This window comes from Notothenia coriiceps, unplaced genomic scaffold (assembly GCF_000735185.1).
Source record: "Notothenia coriiceps isolate Sejong01 unplaced genomic scaffold, NC01 NC01_scaffold00035484, whole genome shotgun sequence".
Classification (NCBI taxonomy): domain Eukaryota; kingdom Metazoa; phylum Chordata; class Actinopteri; order Perciformes; family Nototheniidae; genus Notothenia; species Notothenia coriiceps.
In genome coordinates, this window is record NW_011368185.1 from 189,247 (window position 1) to 213,163 (window position 23,917).

The 23,917-nt window shown below is 40.2% G+C and overlaps 2 protein-coding genes across 4 annotated transcripts in view; both read left to right on the forward strand.

Moving 5' to 3' along the window:
• ipo7 (importin 7) overlaps positions 1–5,756 on the forward strand; it is a 17,238-nt gene extending 11,482 nt beyond the window's left edge. Inside the window, exons 21-25 of the mRNA XM_010791493.1 lie at positions 2,521–2,741; positions 3,027–3,235; positions 3,694–3,900; positions 3,993–4,109; positions 4,821–5,756. Coding sequence (XP_010789795.1) covers positions 2,521–2,741; positions 3,027–3,235; positions 3,694–3,900; positions 3,993–4,109; positions 4,821–4,918 — 852 coding nt within the window. The 3' untranslated portion in view covers positions 4,919–5,756. The remainder of the gene's footprint in view (positions 1–2,520; positions 2,742–3,026; positions 3,236–3,693; positions 3,901–3,992; positions 4,110–4,820) is intronic.
• A 1,060-nt stretch (positions 5,757–6,816) lies between these two features.
• LOC104962966 (switching B cell complex subunit SWAP70) lies at positions 6,817–16,685 on the forward strand. 3 transcript variants are annotated; one of them, XM_010791495.1, is made up of 13 exons: positions 6,817–6,832; positions 7,634–7,792; positions 9,052–9,192; positions 10,775–10,948; positions 11,064–11,291; positions 11,890–12,036; positions 12,376–12,484; positions 12,557–12,765; positions 13,639–13,746; positions 14,303–14,469; positions 14,749–14,947; positions 15,421–15,517; positions 16,164–16,685. In XM_010791495.1, exons 2-13 carry the CDS (start codon positions 7,697–7,699, stop codon positions 16,280–16,282), a joined length of 1,794 nt encoding a protein of 597 aa, XP_010789797.1. In that variant the 5' UTR covers positions 6,817–6,832; positions 7,634–7,696; the 3' UTR covers positions 16,283–16,685. The 3 variants fall into 3 exon arrangements, with proteins under 3 accessions (XP_010789797.1, XP_010789798.1, XP_010789796.1); XM_010791496.1 differs by lacking the exon at positions 6,817–6,832 and adding an exon at positions 6,839–6,853; XM_010791494.1 differs by lacking the exon at positions 6,817–6,832 and having other exon boundaries at positions 7,587–7,792; positions 12,584–12,765.
• Positions 16,686–23,917: the final 7,232 nt, after the last annotated feature.

Consider the following 23,917-nt stretch of genomic DNA (forward strand, 5'->3'; position numbering starts at 1 on the left):
CATATTTATCCGTGTTATTTAACGAATAATGTACGATTTAATGCCCCTTGGGTTGACTTGTTAATTAAAGTAAGAAAACCCAATACTCCAGATTGTTAGGGGCTATTCCGTCTGAACATGAAGGTCAAAGATAGGGTTATGACACACGCGCACACACACAACCTTTTGAATTCAATATAGAGTGCTTTTTTCCTTCTGAATTGTAGAAAACTGGTGGTTCAATACCCTCGTAGCACATTGTTTGCCCTGAGGCATCAAACCAACCGGGGTGAGGGGGTCCACATTTTATAATTTATACTAATATCCATGGACCCCTAAGTCCTAAAGCACATGGTGAAACATTTTTTCTCCCCAAAAAAAAAGTCATGCTATATGTAGAAGGGTTAAACCACTCTGCTGGGGAGACCGGAAGCCCATTTCATTTGAAAAAAACTGCCCTCTTCTTAAAGGACGCCAAGTCTGCCCATTGTTCAGCCTCGAAATTTCCCCCAAACCAAGGACGCGCCTCTGTGGAATTCCAGGTATGCCTGGACATTGGAACAGTACTTCGGCGGCACTCGATGACAAAATATTGCTTGGAAGCCAGTATCCTCGAGATTGGAGAAACGGCCACAGCCAATTAAATAATTCTTTCTTCTTCTCTATGTTATGGCGGTTGGCAAACCAACTTGGTAGGTGCATTACCGCCAGCCAACTGACTGGAGTGTGGGACAAGAGACTATGCAGAAAACAATAAACTAAATAAATAAAATAAAGAACCAAAACTTCTAGACTGTTTTACATTTATCAATTTCTCTTAGAAACGTAATAATCTCACAAACATATGCCTGATGTTTTCCCCTAAAACCCCTATAGCCGACAAGGATTTTGCTTCTTCAGTGTCTGAAAAGCAATCTCTCAGTATCTAATCTATTCCTGCAAAGCAGTAGAACATGCACAATGACAGTTTTCGACTGGCACAGTGTACTACACACATTTCCGATGAGAAGACTTTTCTACTTATACTTAGGAAGTATGAATTGAGGACTTTACTGTAACAGACCTATTCCCTACATCCGGTAATTATTTAACCAAGCCAGATTGACGCTATTTCTCCACATTCTGCTTAACTATGATACAAATTAGTCGCTTTTCGGCGCCTCCCGCTTTTTTAACGCTGCTTTGGGTGACTTGTGTAATTCGTGGAGAACCGAAGAGTTGTCGTTTTGGGGGGGGTGGGGTTCCGTCAGTCCGTCCGTTAGTCCGTCCGACTGACGGACAACTTCTCACTTCAAAAAAGAAGAAGAAATCTAGATTGCAAAATAATTAAACAAGCGAGTGCCTGTTTTTCCTGGCCAAGGACAGGTTCCTTGAACACAACACGAGCGTAACGTGTCTTCACGTGTTTATGTCTCGTCTGAAAGGAGTGTAGACTAGACTTGAGTGCTTACGGAGAGCACCAGAACGCCGCTCCAGCTCTTCAAATATTGCAGTACCCATAAGGAGCCGTACACATGCCGCAGTGTTTGCGTGGCTGTGTCTTTAGTTGTAAGCACAGTGGCGATCTGTTGTTATTAGCATCTGGTTAGCTAGCTATGCTAACGAATTTAAAGAGCTTTTCTACAACCAGGTGGAAGAGAGCTCTCTCCTGAGAGGCTCAAATAACCTCAGCTCAGTGAGGTTAAGGCACACCTTGATATGATCATTATAATTATTAATGAGACATTAGAGACTAAATGAAAAACAGGTATAAAATACTATATGACAGTAACAAAAAAGTTGTTGAAAATAACACGAATAGAGTTTAAAAGGAGTGATTTGTAAAATATCCAAAAAGAAAAATCTGCTTACAGTTCTGTTTCAAATGGGTGTTGAAAGATGTACCCATAGGTCTCCTCATGATGTTCTCAAAGTGCACCAGATTGACACTTTTAACCTCAATATTTAAAAAAATATCTTCCCGGGGGAGCATGCCCCCAGACCCCCCTAGAGAAGGTTAGGTCCCCCCCACTTAAATAATGTTCACATGGATACTAAATACATTTGCACACATCTTGTATCCATATCTTTCTGTTTTGGTGGTCATGCCACACCGTGCACATGCTGCGTGCATGCATGCATGCGCGAGTCATGGTAAGATATCTCGATTAAGAGGTTGCGTTTTCTTTGCACAGCATGAAAGAAAGGCCAAATGAATTGTCTGATTTTAGTTTTTTTAAGCAGAGGTTGAGTTCAATAATTTGTACGGACCTCGGAGGATGTTGTAAAAATTGAAAGGAAAAAGGTTCCCCACCCCTGCTGTATATATTAATAAAACCCTTGATTTATAACTTAACACCTCTGTCTCCTATTGATCTGAGTATATTATAAAGAATAGCCAGTTAATTGAAGCATTGTAGCACAGGCTTTTGTCAGATGGTATATTACGCTGTTTTTTTCCTGCTTCGAATAGTTCTCTCTTTTTTCACCATACCTGTGTTTGCATCACTGAATATAGGTAATGAACAGTATTGCTTTATTGAGGATGATCTGTTGTTGCAGGTTGTTCCGTTGTTTGTTGCTGCTGCATTGGAGCGTTTGACGCGGGAGGTGAAGACCAGCGAGCTGAGGACCATGTGTCTGCAGGTGGCCATCGCTGGACTTTACTACAGCCCCCCGCTTCTGCTCAACACTCTGGAGAACCTGCGCTTTCCTAACAACACTGAGCCCATCACAAACCACTTTATCACACAATGGCTCAAAGATGTCGACTGCTTCCTTGGGTAAGAGTTTTAAGAAATTCTAAATTAGCACCATGGAAACTTTGGGCAATTTGACGTTTATTCTGTGACAGAAAAATGGAAAAATGTCATACCTGTCAAGTGTTTGTAGTATGGCTGCAAGTTTCAATCTTTTAATGGGAGATCTTAAATACGGGTGATACTTGAACCATCAGCTAAACAAACACGTAGTGAATTCATTTAGTTGATCAATCAACTAGTAACAATAATTTCAGAACAGTTCTGAGAAATCCTATTGACTTTTTGTTCCCTGCTTTCCCCTCGCAGCCTTCACGACAGGAAGATGTGTATTCTTGGAATCTGTGCTCTCATTGACCTCGAGCACAGGCCTCAGGTTGTGAACCAGGCGGCCGTCCAGCTGATTCCAGCAGCCATCCTTCTGTTCAACGGCCTCAAGAGGGCGTACGCCTGTCGAGCAGAGCATGAGAATGACGAGGATGATGATGATGAAGATGGTGAAGAAGATGACGATAACGGTAAGGCATCAGTGTTTGGCATTGTTCCCACATGTGAAAGTTTTGCATACGTTGTGTGAAAATAATCCAGGTCTTCAAAGTTTTTGTAAATGACATGGGTCTTGAAAGTGCTTGAATGTTTATTTGATAGACCTTGAAGATCTTGTGAGATTTCTTTTTTTATACTTAGCCTTCATAAAGAGCCTTCCTTTTGCCGTTTGCATGAGTGATGCTCGCACTTGCCTCATATTCATAGTTTGAATTTATGCCTACGAGGTTCTGCAAAGTATCTAATTATTAAAACACTCTAACATTTGTTAACCCTTAATCTGGGTTGGGTCCTTGAATTTGAAATGATACTAATTTCATTTGTGAAGTATGATGTATTCAGTGTTGCATCATTCAAGATCACCATTACTATGTCAGATGATTGAAGTGATGCTGAACCGTGTTCCCTTACGTTTTCTCATTGCATACAGCTGAGTTGGGCAGTGACGAGGATGACATTGATGAGGAAAGCGCAGAGTACCTGGAGATGCTGGCGAAGCAGGCGGGAGAGGACGGAGACGATGATGACTGGGATGAGGACGATGCGGAGGAGACAGCACTTGAGGGCTACACTACATCTGTAGATGATGAAGACAATTTAGTGGACGAGTATCAGATCTTCAAAGCCATACTACAAAGTAAGAAAACAACCTGTTGTGTTAATCACTTGCAAAGCAATAAGAAAGTGTCGAGTGAAACCAATAATTGATCTTTGTTATCTGTGATTCAGATATCCAGAGCCGTGACCCAACATGGTACCAGGCACTAACACAGGGCCTCGACGAAGATCAGGGCAAACACCTTCAGGACATTGGCACACTTGCAGACCAGAGACGGGCAGCACATGGTGAGCGCCTGCTGAGACTGCAAAGCAATATCCCAATTAAACTCTGATGCGGCACTTCTGACAATAAAGCAACTTTGTTTTTACATGCTCTTATTTCCTGCTTTTTTTGTTATTGATTTTTGTTGTGTTTTCATGTCCATGTCGTCTCCACATTTAAATGTATTAAAGTATTCATAGCTTCTTCCCCATTAAACTACAATCTAGCACGTTGCAACTAACTGCCTTTGTGCCTTTTTTATTATACGAAAAAAACGAGTCTGGGATTATTGAATAAAAGTACATATTTTTCAATGGAATATAAATGATGTGTGGTGTTAGCTCAGTGCACTGTGAAGCAACATCAGAGACTTGGCACTTCTGCACAGCGGTGCCACACGTCAAGGTGACATCTGCTTCCTTGATACCAGCTCATCCAGAAGCCTCCTTGCTCTTTGTATCCTTGAGGTGCATTCAGGGGATTGGAAGTGGAGGGGGAAGGACTTTTGGGTCATGGCAGGATTCAAGCGTAAAGCATTAGTCGGTGTAATAAAAAAAAAACACTTGCGAATGCACGGAAATGTTAAATAATTCTTCAGATCACGTCATGTTAACTGCCTTTCTATGGTCCACCATCAGCTGTGTACTATATGGGCAACACTTAATTCAGGAAACAACTTTTTTTATTTTCCTCACGTTTGTAATTTTGATGCACTGTTGCTTATTATATTACAGAATCCAAGATGATCGAGAAACACGGCGGATACAAGTTCACAGCGCCAGTGGTGCCATCTACTTTCAACTTTGGAGGCACTGCTCCAGGAATGAATTGAATCCTCCGTTCTACTTTTTATTACTCTGTGACTGATTGTAGTGAAGTGAAAAAAAGCTTGTGTTGTTCCCTTAAGTAGTGGTTCCAGAACTGGTTCTTCTCAGTCATTCTTCAATCTGTCAAATGGGAAATTGTACCAGAAGATGTGGGAAAGCAACTAAAATGCGACCAATGGCTGGGGAAAACAAACCAAGAACTTGAGCACGATGCAAGAGAAGAAGCTCTGAACAACGTTGTCTTCTGGAGCCCTAGTTTGGAGGGGATACCATGACGGCAACTCTTTCGTTTTCTTTCCCACTTAAATAAAATTGGGGGATTAACAGTTAGAAATTGATAATGGGACTTAATATTTCATTATCACTGTTGTGGCCAAACGGCCGTAATAAGATTATACCTCTGGTAGTGGTGATAGCAACGTTATTTTCTGCATAAACACTCATGTTTATGTACATACAAGCCAAGGTTATTGATTTTTCAAGTATCCTTGAAAAACGACCAGAGGCATTTGTAAGGTGTTAACAGTTGTATTCATATGTAGCATATTGGATACTTCATAGCACTATGTGATGCCTGATCTCTGTAAATTAATGACTAGCACTTTCATATTGTTCAGGTCTCCTAGCCTTCTGTATCAGACTGCAAATTTTTTAAATTGAAGACTATTTAAAAGGCAAACGGCTGTAACTTTGTTACTTTGCAAGCGACTTCTGTAATGGCTGGTTGTTACACATCTGCTTACAGAGTGGATCAGTGGGCAACTCAGAAACTAAATGATTTCAGGAAAAAAGAGAATGCTCTTGGTGTTCAGTATGGCTACAGGACTTGTGTTTGTGAACACTGAAAGAACAATTGAATACATCATTGAAGCATGTTCAATTGGACTTATCGTGAAGGTCTCAAGCTTTTGGTTGGTGTATGGATAAACCATCTATATATACAACAACATATTAAAAAAAAAAAAAGTTAAGGGAGTCATTGACGGAGTGTTTCCTTATACAGGGATCTGATTTCCTGATATATGAATGTTTGTTTCGTGAATGCTTTCTTCCAGGTAACTTTACATTTGCACATCGCTGTCTATTCACAGAGCTGCAGAATATTTTACAATAACAGCTGACAAGATGAGCTGTTCCGACCTCCATACAGCAACCAATATAATCAAAGACTCACTTTGGGAAACTTGATTCTAACATTTCTCTTGTATCGGAGACAAGTTAACTGTATAGCTACATATAGAAAGATGAAACGGGCCCTTTAATCACATTATAAAAACGCCATTGCAATTAAATTGGGACCATAATCCAGGCTGGATAGCCTTTTATTAATGAAGAATTTTCAAATTCCAAATAGCCTACTGTATTTTTTCTCTGGGGGAAGAAAATTGCAGATCTGATCGGTTACCATGATTCCTTCAGGTGGATCATGCTTGTTTCCATCATTCAAGGGCCCTTTATTTTTTTACTCGAAGTGTATTTGGGCCCAACTTATAACTGGCTTTATGATCTATGTAATATTTTAATGTGGTCAATTAATTAAGCTATATATTGTTAAAAAAGTCGGTTCATAGAAGTAGAAGTGAATACACTAGAGGTTTCTCAATACTCAAATTTCGACTCCTCGGTCCTCCGGTAGTGACCCGGAAATGGATTTCAGCTCGCCATGTTGAAGGACATCTCATTTCTCTAAATGCACATCGAGGATCGAGCATCGAGGAGGCTCTCTGGAGGAGCTATAACCGAGGAGACACTGATGGTCCCTCCACGGCTCCTCCGCGGACGCATTTCCGGGAACGGTGGAGGGGTTACGCACGGACGGATTTATCTCAGCCAATGACAGCTCTGCATGCATCCCCTGGATATTATTTTAGAAACTTCTTTCATCGAGACGCAATGTTTACAGTGAGAACAGCTGTGAGGTCCGTGCAGAAAGCAGAGCAGTGTGTAAAATATATATCACTCAGTATAACAAGCCTACATTACTCTGTATTTGTATGCTGTAGTTTAGTAGATATCTACAAACAAAGATTCGATATTTTTCGAAGACCATTTAGTGCTTTACATGGCTACTAAAATACAAAACGGCTGTAGCCTGATTATGCTTTAGGAGCTGTAGGTGTGTGTGTGTGGTACAGTGTGTAGATGCAGCGGACAGACAGGTCTCAGTTGGTTTGGTGTCCTCTGCTTACTTTTAATACTTGTAAATACAACTTTTGGCCCGTAATTTCAATTCCCCATTTCAGCGACCGGGGGGAGGGGGGGATATATCCAGTCTCTGATTGTGTTTCGTTTAGAGAATTAGAATATTTAGGAACCTCTACTGTGTACACACTACTTGCAGTCAATGGTGAAAGGAGAAAGCTATATTGTAAAAATATATAATTAAATTAACAGATGTGAAATCATTCATTATGGGGAATGGCCCATTTCAGCATAAGAAAAGTGACAATAGATTTGAAATGCATTTAGTGAAGTAAAAGGTACATTTCCCTCTGAAATGTAGTGTAGTTAAAAAGAAGCATAACATGGAAATACTCAATTGAAGATACAATGTACTTTCCACCGCTCATGGCGGTCAACATGCTTTTTTACAATGGGAAAAACTGCCCTAAATGGTCGGTTATTTTCGCAGCGAGTGAGTGATGATAATAAATGAAACGTTATGTGGCGCTATCGCCTCATTCTGCTTCTGCGCCATCACCACTGCACTTGTTCGACAGGACGGAGAAACTACCGAGACACACACAGACAGACTGCTGCTGCTCCTGCTGCTGAGGGACGACATGTGGCTTCGAGACGAGATTTTAAAATCCATATGGCACGCCTTCACGGCCCTGGACGTGGATCAACGTGGAAAAGTGTCCAAGTCTCAGTTGAAGGTGCGTTTCAGTTCTGTTTTTTACTTAATGTGAAAAGAAACCCAAACTATCTGTGAACTGCGTAACGTTTCTTTAGGTAGGAATAGACCGTAAGTAAGATACATAAGAATTTCACATCATACCATAAGTATCCTACCCTTTATTGCGATTTTTAAAGGAACTTTACTTAGCAAACAGTGTATATTTATGTTATGCTAATTAGCTCTTTCAGGGGAACATATTGAACTTCGTAACCTATCAATGCATTGAGCTGTTTTGCAGACTTTTGAATAAGCTAAATTATGATAAACTATGATATTGTCTATAGCTAAAGATGAACTTAGACAACATCATTGCTAAGTTCAACCCTATTGTCTAGTTCAGCTTCCCCTTGGCCATATATACATTTAAATAGTGCTTCAACATTAATATGCCAGTAGTAATAGTACATTTTTTAAACACATGCAATAATACTAAACTTCAAACTGCTGTGAACCCTTCGTGGTTGTTTTGTAAGTGGACACCCTTGTATTGCAACATTGCAACTTTTAATTAATACAGTAAACAAGTGAATTATACAATCATTATGTATTTCACTATACTGCAGAAATGCCAGTATATTGGCCTTGTCAGATTTGATTATTTATCCTACCTTATTCACATGTCCTTATACAGGGATTTTTTAAGATTGAAGAACAATTCACATAATAAACCCCTTTGAAAAATATACAGGCTGTTTGACTGAATTTAAAAGACAGAGAGACAGCTGGGCCACATTTAGTTGGCCTTCTGGGTTTGATGTCAATGTCCAGATTGACAAAAATATTTCCCTATTACTTAAGATGTTTTTTCTGGTCTTCATATTATTGTGATGACCAGTATAAAGCTCATTGTCCACTATCTATCTACTGCCACAGATTGAGAGAGAACAGAGGAGACTCAAAGTAGATGATTTTAGAATCTAGTTTTGATCCTTGTTGATACAAAGCTAAAGGGCATGAGTCACTTCTGGGTAAAAGTGTAAAAAAGTTCAATTTCAAGGAAAGCAGTAACGCTTGGCTAGCGATGCTTGTAACTGTCAGCAAAGGTGTTTGAATGTACAGTATGATAGCAAAACTTGAAAAACTGTGAGACTGATCATCAGCTGTTTGACTTACAAACATATGTTCATTTGGAAAGAATGTATAACTGCATATTTATGTCTCTTGACGACATGCATTTCCCCTTACCTGCATGTCTTACGGTAGTGTCTAATTCCCATTTACATTGTGTTTCTTTAGGTGCTGTCCCACAGTCTGTGCACAGTGATGAGGATCCCTCATGACCCTGTGGCCCTTGAAGAGCATTTCAAAGATGACGATAAAGGGCCGCTGTCCAACCAAGGCTACATGCCTTACCTCAACAGGTTTATCCTCGACAAGGTGGGGACAACAATGCTGAAGCAGTTGAAAAATAAAGCGAGTCTAAAATCCAGTCAATCAACTTTCATTTGCAATGATGAGAACCAGGGCAGGGATTGTTTATATTTTATGCTAGTACTATTAATATATCTTAGTTTTGGTAACGATAGTAAAACTGTATTTATTTGTTTACACCTCTCCTGTCTATTTGTGTAGGTGCTCAACAATCTAGCAATTTAAACACGTTAACAATACAAATGTAACACTATAGAAGCGTAATGCATTCACAAACATATGCCCCATTTCCTGAAAGAACAAGATTGATATCAATGAACTGAGAAAATGTCCTTCCTAGATGACTCAAGTGAAAATAGGCAATTGTTCCTCAGTTGCACTTAGCTCATCCATAGGTTCCTAATCAGAATCAGAATTTAAATTCCTTTATTTGTCCCGCAATGGGCCTATTTACATTATTACAACAGCAGAAGTGAGGAGAATAGACTTACATATTAAAAAATATAAAATAACTAAGTTTACTTACATAATTAAAAATAAAAGAACACAATAAGTAAATAACTAATAGCAGATATCATACAATGGTAAACAATAAGCAATATATTTGTTTTGTTTTAAAGTCACCATATAACTTTAAAGAGGTAGCTGGTACTGTGTGCCACTTGTAAATACATTGAGAGAAACAAATAAATGAACAGGAATTGTAGGAGGGTATATTCCACAAAGCTTTATATTTACAGACACTTTGACCAGGGGTTTTGCTGTGTGTGTGTGTGTGTGTGTGTGTGTGTGTGTGTGTGTGTGTGTGTGTGTGTGTGTGTGTGTGTGTGTGTGTGTGTGTGTGCGTGGGGGGGTTTACCAGGGGCCGTGGTGGTTGTACAGCTGTATATAAACTGTATATAAACATAATCACATTTAAGTCCAAAAGGGATGATGTAGCCCTAGTGGTACCAACACTCTCACTTACACTGTTGAACTTTGCCATGGAAAGCTTTTTAACTTAAATAAAAACAATTTAAAGAAAGAATCAGACAGTTACATAAATAGTAACAGTAGGATCAAATAAATCACTCTTCTTCTCTGTTGAAGAGTGCATGACACAGATTAGTATGACTAATCATGACCTGTTTTGCTCTGTGGTAGAGGAAATGGTAGCAACCACTTCTATGCTTTGCCAACAGGAAGAATGTGCTTTTTCTATTATTTATTCTTTGGTAGTACAAACAACGAGTACATACAAAGGGCTACATCCTTATACACTCTTAGCAAAAGGGGGGGGGTAGATTTGTTCTCCCTGTAGCTATGCGAACTCTGTGCAATAACACATCTGATAAAGTCTCATGTCAGTCAGTAACTGCTTGAGTTTCACTCTTTGTACTTGGAAGCTGTTTTCTTGCCTTTTTCTTGAGGGCTCTACTTGAATCAAAATGAGGCATTTAATTACATCAGGTTTGTACCTCCCATCCTGCAGAATGGAGGTTCTGAAAGGAGACTAACACCAGTCTCCTGCTTAGCATTTGTAAACATGCTGCCTTCACTGGTGCTGCCGCCCCTTCTGACTGACTGAATGGTGTGTTTTCATTCTCAGGTGCAGGAGGAATTTGATGTACTTGAATTCAACAAGATGTGCTGGACACTGTGTTACAAGAAAAATATCTCCACTAAACACCTACTCATCTCAGATGACGATGCTTTCAAAGTCTGGTGCATTTTCAACTTTCTGTCAGAAGAGAAATACCCACTGGTCATGATTACTGAGGAGGTGAGGGAGAATCCTTGTTTTCTTTGGGATTTCTTTCCTGAAAGTTAATAATGAAGCAAAGACACTTCAACCTCCCCCTTTTCCATACATGGTTCAAGTTATTTTGTCTCCTTAGATTGAGTACTTCCTTCGAAAGCTGATGGAGGCCATGGGGAGTGGATGGAGTGAGGAGAAGTTTTGCGATTACAAGCTGCAGTTGCACGCAAAGAATAACCGCCTGAGTGCCTGGGAGCTGATCGAGCTGCTGGGGCTGGGTCGCTTCACTAAGGGCATGACCCGGCAGACCCTCTCCATGGGCATCGGGGAGGTCTTCCAGGAGCTCATACTGGATGTGCTCAAGCAGGTTAGACAGGACATTCATCTAATTTATTATTTGTAACCCACACACACTTACATTTGTTCTGCTTTGTTCACAAAGTAGAAAGAAACCCAGATATTTAAATAAATTACTGTATTCCTATATAAGAATACCTTTTTTTTGGAAATAAAGATAAAAATCAGTCAAGTATTATTTGGTTGAAAAGAAACACAAGTATAGTTTTCCATAAAGATTTAGCTTGTTCTGTTTTTTCTTAAAGTTCCTTAAAACTCTAAAATTGTACAGTTATGACAACAATAGATGTGTTATATATATTGAAACACCGCATAACAGTAGCTCATCTCCTCACATCCTTTGTGGTATTAATGATAACGTAAACACAATCAAACACATTCATAACCTAAACGGACAAATATTCAATGTATTTATTAAAAATAACTCAACTCTAATTCTGCAGTATACAACTGATACATCTACTGTATACTTGTACATATATATTCCAATGATCAGTTATTTGCTTTATGAATTATCAAGGTGGCATTACTTGTTTTGTTTATATGTCACAGTGATTATGTCAGCGTGAATCAGGTGTCTCTGTTAACGGCTCAACTGTGTTTGGAAGGGATACATGATGAAAAAGGGTCACAAAAGGAAGAACTGGACCGAGAGGTGGTTTGTCCTTCGACCCAACTCACTGTCATACTACGCCTGTGAAGACCTTGTGGAGAAGAAAGGAGACATCATTCTGGACCCAACCTGCTGTGTGGAGGTGTGTTGATACCCTTTTCTAGTAAATAACATATCATATTGAAGTAATGCTGTTAAGTAGGAGAGGTTCTAAGGGTGTCATTTCCTGTACACACCGTAACGCCACTCAAGACAAATGTGTTATTTGTAATTTCATATTACGTTGGGCTATATAAATCAAATTGGATTGATGATTGATGGAGGTTGTATTGATTAAAATATTTGAAGTGACATTATAACTGATATTTACTGACGGATAGTGATATAGATCAGAAATAGATTAAGCATTGTTGAATTGTTCCTACATGGTTTTGTGTATTTAGTATGGTGGGACTGAAGTGGTGTTTTCTCTGTCCTGCAGTCTCTCCCGGATAAAGAAGGGAAGAAATGCATGTTCATTATCAAGTGCACTGATAAAAGCTTCGAGATCAGCGCCTCAGACAAAAAGAAAAAGCAGGAATGGCTTCAAGGTAAGAGTCCTGTCATCATTGTCTCTTTATTTTCTGCATCATTGACTCTAAATGTCATCGTTGACTCAACAGTTCATCCATATCTTCCTCTTGTGGCAGCTATCCAGACGTGCCTCCAGCTGCTGAGGTTGGGGCTGCCGTCCCCTCACCGCGAGGCCCGGCTGAGGCGCAGGGAGCTCCGGCAGAGGCAGCAGACGGAGGAGGACGACCTGGCGGAGAGGATGAAGCATCTGCAGGTGGCCAATGAGAACAAACAGAGACAGCTGGAGGGAATGAGGAAGGTACTGTTCCCTGCTCAGCCCTTCAAACCTGAACCCTGACTGATAAGGAGGCTGTCACACCTCGTCGTGTCCAGTTACCATCTGCACAGCTTTAATGTTCAAAACCAGAATGTGTCAAGTCGTGTTGGCCCCAGGGAAAACTTTTTTCTAGATATAAAGTCAGGTGTATTTATATATATAGCACGTCAGCAACAAACAGAATGCGTCATACAAAAGGTCAAAATCATAGCGAAAAAGTGCAAAAGAAACACAACAAGTAGGCCAAGAAAATAGAAAATCAGTTCAAACTGAATTCTTTTTTTTTTAATCCAACAAGACTACAAACTGGACTTAACATTTTTCAAACTATTTGACGTTAATCTATGTAGTTCTGTTAGTTTTGTGAGTTTTTAATCCACTTCCCTTTATTTGAGCATATTGTTGTGTGAAATAAATCCCAGCCGACAGCCAAAAAACCCGCACATCATGCAGCAGATCTTTCAGAAAGAAAGGAGAAGTAAAACTTGCTATGCAAATGAAACGATATGTCTGTCACAGACACCTGCAGTGAGTGTGCATCCGGGCGTATTAACTTATTTCAGAGCTGCAGCAGTTTATTGATGGCTTCCCACTTCTGTTTTTTCTGCGAGATGGCTCAAATGTCAAACCCTCTTTTTTCTGTGAAAAGCCAATTACTGATCATGTCACATAAGGTTTTAGAATACATTGATCTTCTTCTGAATTCAACTTGGATTTACCGAATACAATGTTATTTCGAGAGAGAAGAGCACACTGAACTACAGATTACTTTTTAATTCAACCAACCTAATACTCTTTATAAATATCTCCAATAAAGAGAAGTAAGAGCTCTTCCCTCTTTTTCTGGCTTGACAGAAAATGGAAGAGGCTGCAGCCACAGCAGCAGAAGAAGAGCACAGGAGGAAGCAGACGCAGTTAGACCAGCAGGATCGTTACAGACTGGACCTGGAGAGAGAGAAAATGGTAACCACGGTGTCTGAATCTGACTCCACAAACATGGTCTTAAAACTAAACAGAGAAAAGTCTGGTAAACTAAGACTGTCTAGTCACCCGTCTGTGGTTCTGTTCTTTAAGGAAAAACAAACTAAAAGTTAAGTTGATACATCACATGATGATGAGTCAGTGGTCTGCGTGTCACATGCACAGAGTATGAATCATCTTCTTACTCAAGAGACTTAACAGACAAATGCCTTTTTATAATAAAAAACATAATTGTTGGCTTGGATTGCATCAACGGAGAAACAATTGGGGAGTGTAAATTAAAAAAAAATACAGCACATGCAATATAGCAAAATACAGTCACAGTAGAGCATCACATTTGAAGATGGCACTATTGATTTTATTGATATGAGCTGTATCCGTTGCCAAAATGGCGGGAAAGGACGTTTTTTAAGCTCTCAAACAATGAGATTTCTTGATTGTCTCTATTTTGTAACACATAATGTGACAAAACAAGCAGTTTAAATACATCACATTGGAATCTGAGAAACTGTGTGTGAATGTGTGCGTTGCCTCTTAGGTGCGTCAGCAGATGGAGGAGCAGGTGGCTCAGAAGTCCAGTGAGCTGGAGCAGTACCTGCTGCGCGTCCGCGAGCTGGAGGACATGTACCGCCGCCTGGAGGAGGCCTTAGAGGACGAGAAGCAGGCCAAGCAGGACGAGGAGGCCATGCACAGGCTTCAGGCCAGGTGAAGGATACTTGCATTGTTCCTCCTGCCTGTGAGAAATGCTCAGTGAGCAGCACATGCTACTATTGTCCTGCTAAAGCAGAACTGATTTGAAGTGAATGTGATTGTCTGTTCTCTGCCTGTAATGAACTTTCAAACTGTTTTGGATTTTTTCTATTGTTCCTTTTATGGCTCAAGCTCCCCATTTACCTTTTTTTAAGAATAGGGCTGAATTTGTTTATAACTATGCTATTCAACCCTAATGAAATGTAAGCATAATTGCTGTGTTCACTCCCACAGTCTGCTGGAGGAGGAGGCAGCGAAGCGGGCCGAGCTGGAGCGATTCTACCGGCAGCAGCAGAGGGCGCTGTCGCAGACGGAGGCGGAGAAGCAGGAGCTGGTGGCCGAGCAGCGGCTCAAAGAGAGAGAGCTGCAGGCGGCCATGCTGCAGCTGGAGAAGCTGGAGAGGGAGCGGCTCGGGGCGCTGGAGCAGTACCAGGTCAGCTCCCACATGAGGAGGGTAGTAACTGACCCTCGGCATCAAACATAGATATATTCCTTATTAATAATTTCATTAAGCAGAATGCAATATTCTTCTGTCTTCATTCGCCAACAAGTATGTTTGTATTTTACATCAGATTTGTTTCATTTATTTAATTGAGGCTTTAAGATTCTTATAAATGTTCAGTTTATGGAACAATAAAATAAGCTTGAGCTAACAGAACCACAGTCAGTCTGTTATGAGGATTACAAGTATAAGAATTAAGGTTTTTATTAAGGTATTATTTGAAGATTATTGATACACATTTGTCAAGATGATCTGCCTTTATTAGATCAGGACCATAGAAATACATATCAGCAAACAACATGTGGGAAATGATCAGAAATTTGACACCAGAATGGATTATTTAACCTTTTTTTAACTAACATGTTCTAATTTATTTTATCTAACTTCCTCCTTATGTAATACAGGAGGTTTCGATGAAGCTTGAACGAGCAGCTAACAAGACAAAGACTTGGAAGGACAAGGTGGCCAAACATGAGGGTCTGGTGCGTCTCATCCAGCCAGGTATGAACATCAGTTGTAAAATAAATCAGCATAAGACAGGTGTATTTCACCGGCATTTATCTCTGTGCATCAAGTTCATGGAAACGGGGCTTTCTGTGCTCCTCCCAGGGTCCTATGAAAGATAATAGGTGCCCACTGCTCCTAATACTATGATGGGTTAAAGCCAGAGTCTGCATTTCACTGTGTGTGCTGTGCTTTGTTCATGTGTGACAATAATAGCAGGCAGTAGCTCAGTCCGTGGAGCTGCCCTCAAAACTGGGTTGCCGCATCCGTTTGTGACTTTATTTAATATGATCAGAAAAAACCTTTTTACTAATGTGTTGAACTCAAGTATGGAAGTAATTAAGGATTTTTGAATATCAGGAAAATATGCTAATATTCAGTTTTTTGTAATGTCTTTCATAATAAATATGAGTTTGCACTGCATGTAGGCTTATCTTTGATGTTCAACCTGCTATGAGTTCAAAGAAACTAAATACTTGATTAAAATACAGCAGTCCCTTGTGCCTACAGATTAAAAATAGTTTGATAAGAAAGGTTTGCAAAGTTTCAACAACCAGCACAACGGAAAGCATCATGAGGAATCTTTCTGCAAGTTCATCCTTTTTAAAACACCTCCCCTCCTTGTTTGCGATCTGATTTTTAGGTCATAAAGGTCCTCAGAGGATCACTAACTGGGGTCCGGCTTCATTCACTGACGTTGAGCTGGAGCTGAGGAAGAAGTCGTGGCAGGAGAGGAAGAACCAGGGCGCTCCGGCTCAGTGAACACACCTCACTTAAGAGGACAGTCTAGGTCTGATAATGTTTAATAACATACACTTACTGAGCCATCTGCAGCGATAAAAGATTTACTGATATGATTTGGCCTACTTTCTTCTGTAACAAAAAATCTCATCAAGCAATTGTAGGAAGCAGTTCTCTAAAATACTCTGATCATGAGATGCAATTGAAATAGCAGAAAAATACAACTAATAAGTGAATATTTAGTTATTATTTTATGAAAGAAATACATCCAGTTTCTTAGTTTGTGCTTTCTGACTTCCTGTGTTTTAATTAATTTTACTGACATGTAATAGAGTATAGCAGTAGATTAATATGTGTATTGCTTTGTCACATTTAAATTTGTATGACATTTTTTTAATAAAACACCACCTTTTTTTTTTCAAAAGTGTATGGCTAATTTCATTTCAGAGGTCCCAGTATTTCATAGTTTGAGAGGCTGTTAAGACTCTTAAATGTGTCAAAATGCAGCAAGTTCTTTCTGTTTTGCAAGTCTAGAGCTTGCTCATCTACATTTCGATCATGACAAAGAGTGTCCACTAGATGTCACCATATGAACGGTATCCTCAGTAAGACAAACCCCAAAATACTGACATTCAGTCTTCTGTTGTTTAAGTGCCTGAATAAGTGTAAGGTGGATACTTATAAGATGTTTTTAAAGAGCCATAGTGTGTCTTCTTCACCAGTGAGTGAGGAAGGTGGCTTCTGTCATGTTGTCCAGATGTTATAAGGTGGATGTGTTTTTCCCTTGTCTGGTGTTATTCTGAACAAGTTAATCTCCAAACACCTTGCCTACCATGTGGGGGGCCTGTTTATTCCTACTCAGGACGTACCTTTTGGAGAAAACCTGCCAAAAAACCCACATTGTTTCACTTTTTGCAAAGCAGCTGGACTTTGTTTGAGTTTTTTATTCTTTTTCATATTGGGTTTTTGCCATAGGTTTTTGCAGGATTATACAACATTTGTATCTAATACAAATAAAGCTTTTATTGTGTGCCATCAAGGAACAAAGGCAAGGCAAGTTTATTTATATAGCACCTTTCAACACAAGGCAATTCAAAGTGCTTTACAAAAAAGTAAAGACATTAAAACCTCTTATTAGCCCCAAGCCTGTTTTTCAGGTTTCAGGCGTCAAAATTACATTCCCAGAACAAATGACCATATCTTCCCTTCTAAAAGGGTTAAATTAAAAATCTTTTTTCTCAAAGTAATGATAAACCTGTGAGTTGGATGTAGAAAAGTCAGAATCAATATAGATGTTTTTTATTTTAAAGAAAATTCAGATTGAACATAGTAAAAAACTGTAAATTATAGTGTCCGTCCAAAATATATTTTGTACTTATAGTGAAAACTACCCTTGGATGATGGGTCAGTAGACTAAAAGCTTTAGGAATCCAGAGTACAACATATAATAAATACCCTGTATCAATATTGATGCAAAACAAGTGATATTTGCCTTTTTTAGACANAAAGTCTTCACCTGGATTTAAAAGTAGTAAGAGTTGCAGCGGACCATTACCTCAGTTTTATCTTTGTTTAATTGGAGAAAGTTCTGACGCATCCAGTCATTGATTTGTTCAATCCGCTTACTCAGTGTTTGAATTGGAGCAGTCTCCTGGTGAAATTGTTACGTAAATTTGTGTTTCATCCGCATAGCTATGGTAACTTATTTTGTTGTTTTTCATTATCTGAGCCAGTGGTAGCATGTAGATGTTAAAGAGAAGAGGCCCCAAGATGGAGCCTTGAGGTACCCCACATGTCATATTTGTCAACTCAGATGTGTATTTACCTATGGAAACAAAGTTTTTTCTGTCCTTTAAGTAGGATTCAAACCAATTTCTTATTATTATAACAAAGACATGTGTTTTTATAAGGAACGTGGTCACCGACCCACTAGACCCAGAGCGAATAACAACGCAAATACCAGCAAGGATAAAAGCAAATCAAAACACATAATAACAAGAGCATTCAACAGCACATTATCACATCATAGAAATCATTCATTTATTTAAAAGAAAGACTCCCATTGCCAACTTTACAACAAACATTTATTTGTTTGGAACAGGGGTGGGGAACCTCCGACCCCCGGGCCGTATACGGCCCGCGAGACCATTTGGTACGGCCCTCGAAGTATTTATAAACACACGTAAAAAAGAAAAAAATTAAAGAAATCTAGACCGCAAAAAAATTAAACAAGCGAGTGCCTGTTTTTCCTGGCCAAGGTCAGGGTCCTTGAACACAACACGAGCCTAACGTGTCATCACGTGGTATATGTCTCGTCTGACAGGGGGTGCAGTTCTGACGGAGAGCACCAAAAATTGCAGTACCCATAAGGAGCCGTACACATGCCGCAGTTTTTGCGTGGCTGTGTCTTTAGTTGAAAGCCCAGTGGCGATCTGTTCATCTGTCATACTGATCATACAGTCAATAACTATGTTGTTATTAGCATCTGGTTAGCTAGCTATGCTAACGAATATAAGAAGCTTTTTCTACAACCAGTGAGGTAAAGACACAACTTTATATGATCATTATAGTTATAAAAAAACAAGAGAATAAAGTAAACAGGTATAAAATACTATATGACAGTAAATACAAGTTGTTATTAATAAACAAGAATACAGTTTGAAAGGGGAGTGATTTGTAAAATATCCATAAAGAAAAATAAATCTGCTTACAGTTCTGTTTCATATGGATGTTGAGAGATGTATCCACAGATCTCCTAATGTTGCTCTCAAAGTGCACCAGATTGATGCTTACAACTTCAACATTTAAAAAAAAATCTTCCAGGGGGAGCATGCCCCCCAGACCCCCCTGGAGGAGGTGAGGACCCCCCTAGAGGAGGTTAGGTCCCCCCCCCAATTAAATCATGTCCACATGGATAGGAAACTAAACACATTTGCACACATCTTGTGTCCAATATACTTTCTGTTTTGGTGGTCATGCCACACCGTGCACGTGCATGCATGCACGAGTCATGGTAAGATATCTGGATTGAGAGGTTGCTTTTTCTTTGCACGGCATGAAAGAAAGGCGAAATTAATGGGCTGTGATTTTAGTATTTTTAAGCAGAGGTCAATAATTTGTACGGCCCTCGGAGGATGTTGAAAAAATTGAAATGGCCCTTGAGAGGAAAAAGGTTCCCCACCCCTGGTTTAGAATATCTGAAAAAGTAGAATTCTGAATACAATTGAGAAAAGGGGGCGCAGAGAGTTTTTACCTTCTTTGAAGAGAGTGTCTTATTTTCTTGAATTAAAGAAAGTATTGGTCTTGTTCTCAGCAGTTTTGTTGGGGACTAGTTTCAGCCAATTATTCAAATCTGTGGCACCAAGGACTTCCTGTATAGAGACACTTGTTTGTAGAGTCAACTCATTGTTGGTTTGGGCCTTTTCTTGGGATTTGCTAACAATAAGAAACATTTTTAATATTGCAAGCCTTATCTTATAAGTCAGGAAAGTTGAAAGTTCATTTTATTTTTATTTTTCAAAAGGCATTTCCGTTGTTATCCGATTTGCCTGATGGGTATCAGCCAGGATATGGCTGATCCACATAAACATTTTCTTTGTTATTATAAAACTCAGTGTTTCCCGTTTATGTTACATTTGTTCATTCACAGTTTTTGGTACCACAGCAACGGCTTGCCTTTCCAAATATTGTCACACAGTAAGGTAAATGGAGTATTTTACTTTGGCGAGGGACTGGTATCAGATGTTTATTCTCGGTATTTGCAAATTGAGTCACGGTATCAGAAACTTCAGGTGGACAAAGCCAAATGTGTGCTTCCCTAGTAACCAGCCTGTTTGTGTTACAGGTCTGTACTGCTTAATATTACTTCATTGTTCCAGTTATCATGTAAACAGATAAATCACACCTGATGCACGCGACTGGCAGCAGCAAAGGCTCCGTTCTTCTGCGTCTGTGTCAAAACAAATCATTTTGTGCAACAAAGGATCTCTGTTCTGCAGGTACACCTCACCTTTGTCTTTCAACCCTCATGTTTCGGTAATGAAAGAAACTAAGTTACAGAATCTATCCGTGGGTACTTGTGTGTCTCGTGTCTACCAGCCCACACAAAGATCCTCTTTACTTTCTGTTGTAAAAAGTCTCAATCTTAATTTGTTGGAGGGAAAGAGTCAGTTCATGTTGAGTTCAGAGTTGTCAGAGCGGGAGAAGAGATAAGAGCCTGCATTCATTCGCTGATCTGACAGTCAGCAGCATGCAGATCTCTCTCTACCGGTGGGTCACTGATAAGATCAGACAGAGACACGGATTGCAGGAATCTCTGAGCTAACACTATTGCTAGAAGTGGGTTTTTTGTACTGCCATTAAAGACGTTTTGCACATAGCTTCTCCTTTTAAGGACATTTTGTTAGTAACAGTTAGAAACACAAAGATTAAAACATGTTAAATGAAGAGCTAATGATTGATAGGTTTCAGGATTTTCCATGCATTATTTGTCTTGAGTTGTTAATCTGGTGTATGATAAATGGATTAGCTGCTCACATTTCTTCTAAGAGATATTTATATCTCTTAGAAGAACAACTCTCAACAAGTGTCTGTCGTTTTTTCCCCTCCCAATTCTCAGAATTGAGTTTCTAATCTGCGTTACTAAATTGCACAAGCCCCCGCCCCGACATTCCAAAAATAAGGATATCCCCCGCTGTCTCACCCTCGCCACATGTGTCCCAAAAGCACCCTAATGCCCCTGACCAATTCATCTGAATCCTTTCCAAAATATCCTCATCGAAACTGATTTGAAACAGGAACATTTTTTGGGGGAGATTGTCTGCTGGCGAAGAAATGCCTGGCAGATGCCTCTTTTCAGGGTTAGATGACTTCCCACAGTGACTTCACAGCCTCGAGCATTTCACACAGCTGAATGGACTCTGAGTTTCGTTGCACAGAAAAACCGTGGATCACTTACCCTGGACAGAGAACAACATCAGGGCTTCAGACAAACACCTCAAAGTGGGTCAAGGAAACATCATCAACTTGAGTAAACCCCACCCTTAAAGTTATAAATCAAATGTGTAATTGTCCTTTTCTGCTCATGGTTGAGCGGGCGGTGTCCGGATAAGATCATCTGGAGCTCAGTTGAATCGTGCGTTTGATCATCTCCCAATCTGACCCCCATGTGCTGCAGGCAGCTGACATCATCCTGGTTTCTAAGGTGGGACTCGTGATGAGTGACTAGATGGTGAGATCAACATTTGGAGCAGGTGCCCTCGGCAAGGGCCACAACCCATAATACATTTTACCATAGTGTGCCATAGTACGTACCATGGTACCTCAGATGTTACCATAGTGTGCCATAGTACGTACCATGGTACCTCAGATGTTACCATAGTGTGCCATATTACGTACCATGGTACCTCAGATGTTACCATAGTGTGCCATAGTACGTACCATGGTACCTCAGATGTTACCATAGTGTGCCATAGTACGTACCATGGTACCTCAGATGTTACCATAGTGTGCCATAGTACGTACCATGGTACCTCAGATGTTACCATGATGCATACCATGGTATAACCCTGGTACATACCGTTGTACCACAGCTGTTACCATGGTACGTACCATGGTACCTCCGATACTATAGTACGTGCCGCGGTACCTCAGATAACTGGTACTCCATAGAGTGTTGAAATGGTACTACAGACATTACCATGGTATGTATCATGATAATCACTCAAGTCCCATTGTATGCATTTTTTTTTTTTTTAAATGTGAATGCAGGTCTTATACCTTGTTTAGTATTTTTCATTGCTGGTTTTAGTTGGTTTCCCTTTAGGTAACATATATTTTTAAGGCTGCGAGGCCCCTGAGCAGTCAGTTATCAGCCCCTTCATTGCCCACATTGCAGAGGCACCCAGGAAATAGAAACTGAGACATAGTCCACATTCATAGCAACCATAGGGCTTCATGGAAATCAGGATTTCGAGGGCCGATAAAACAAATCAGTATCATCTGTCACCAGACTATTTTTGGGCTCATTTGAAAGGCTAATAAGCATTCTTCTCAGAAAAGATGCACTGCAGCTGTGCCTGTTCACGAAGCATACGGGACCCAAAATCCAACAATATGCCATTTTGAATTTAGACTGCTTTTGATTTGTCTTTTAATGTGAGAGCAGCACGGTTCTCTAACCACACTGAACTCAGGAAACAACATCTAGCATAGTTACACAAGATCCCAAAGACACAGCACTGCATTCTAGAACACCGCTGCTCTCAGGGAAAATAGACGCTTTCATCAGTAATGTGTCTTAAGTTTCAGAGAAGAAGTCAGAGGCAGTCATGAGCCAACTCACGCCATACTTATGTAACAGTAAGATGTTTCCCTCCTAAAGTTTTCAACAGCTAATTTGCATGAATCTACAAAGATCCACTGAGAGGACAAACAGCTTTGTGGATTCAATGTGTAAAATGGCTCTTGAGTATTTCTGGCTCCGGAGGAAAGGATTCCTATCATGCCACTCCTAACAATCCCGCTGGATAACTTCCGCTGCTCCCTCTGTTCGTGGGCAGGGGTCCTAATCTCCGTGCCCAAAGCAAGAGGCTAAAAATGACTGCCAAGGGATTTGCCCAGATGTTGGCCTGCTGCAGCTGTGCACCTGCTCTGCAAGCTGGGAGATCGTACTGAGGGACAAACAACCAAACTCTGATTTCCCAAAAACAGCCCCCTTCTTCTGACCCCCCGCTTCCTTTCAGAGACAAACCCTCTTTGGACCACAGGAGTCCCATTCAGAGCGCCAACCAGGCGCCACAGAGTGAGCTGGGGCTCGTGCTCGGGCCCATATTCATTGCTGGCAAGTGAGACACCCATTATAATCATCATCATCATCATCATCGTCTTCTTCAGGCCCTGTTGGCTGTGAGCAAAAGCAAAACACGAGCAGCAGCCGTGTCTGATTACCTTTCATTGACTCAATTCTGTAATAAAGACAAGGTGTTCATAGGAGGCCAAAAAAGTCGTACCTCCTGTATCCAATGAGCCATTGTTTTATAAAGATACGAGTCATGTTATCAATTCTGTGAGGCACAGCGGTGCTTTGTGCTCTGCATCATTATACTCTATATTAGCCTGAGTACAAATAATAACTAAATAATCAATCAATCGATGTTTATTTATATAGCCCAATATCACAAATGTTATATTTGTCTCAGTGGACTTCACAGTTTGTACAGAATATCAGTATGACAATCGGTACCCTCTGTCCTTAGACCCTCACACCGTACAAGGAAAAACTTCCAGAGAAACCCACAGTTTAAAGGGGAAATGAGAGAAACCTCAGGGAGAGCAACAGAGGAGGGATCCCTCTCCCAGGACGGACAGACGNGAGGAAATGAACTGCGGTCTGGCTCTCCCAGCTTGCACGCGGTTTGATTGGCTGCGCTTGCACTGGCGGGATTTGCATAAACTGGATTTGATTGGCTGATCAATCAATCAATGTTTATTTATATAGCCCAATATCACAAATGTTACATTTGTCTCAGTGGACTTCACAGTTTGTACAGAATATCAGTATGACAATACGACACCCTCTGTCCTTAGACCCTCACACCGTACAAGGAAAAACTTCCAGAGAAAACCCACAGTTTAAAGGGAAAAATGGGAGAAACC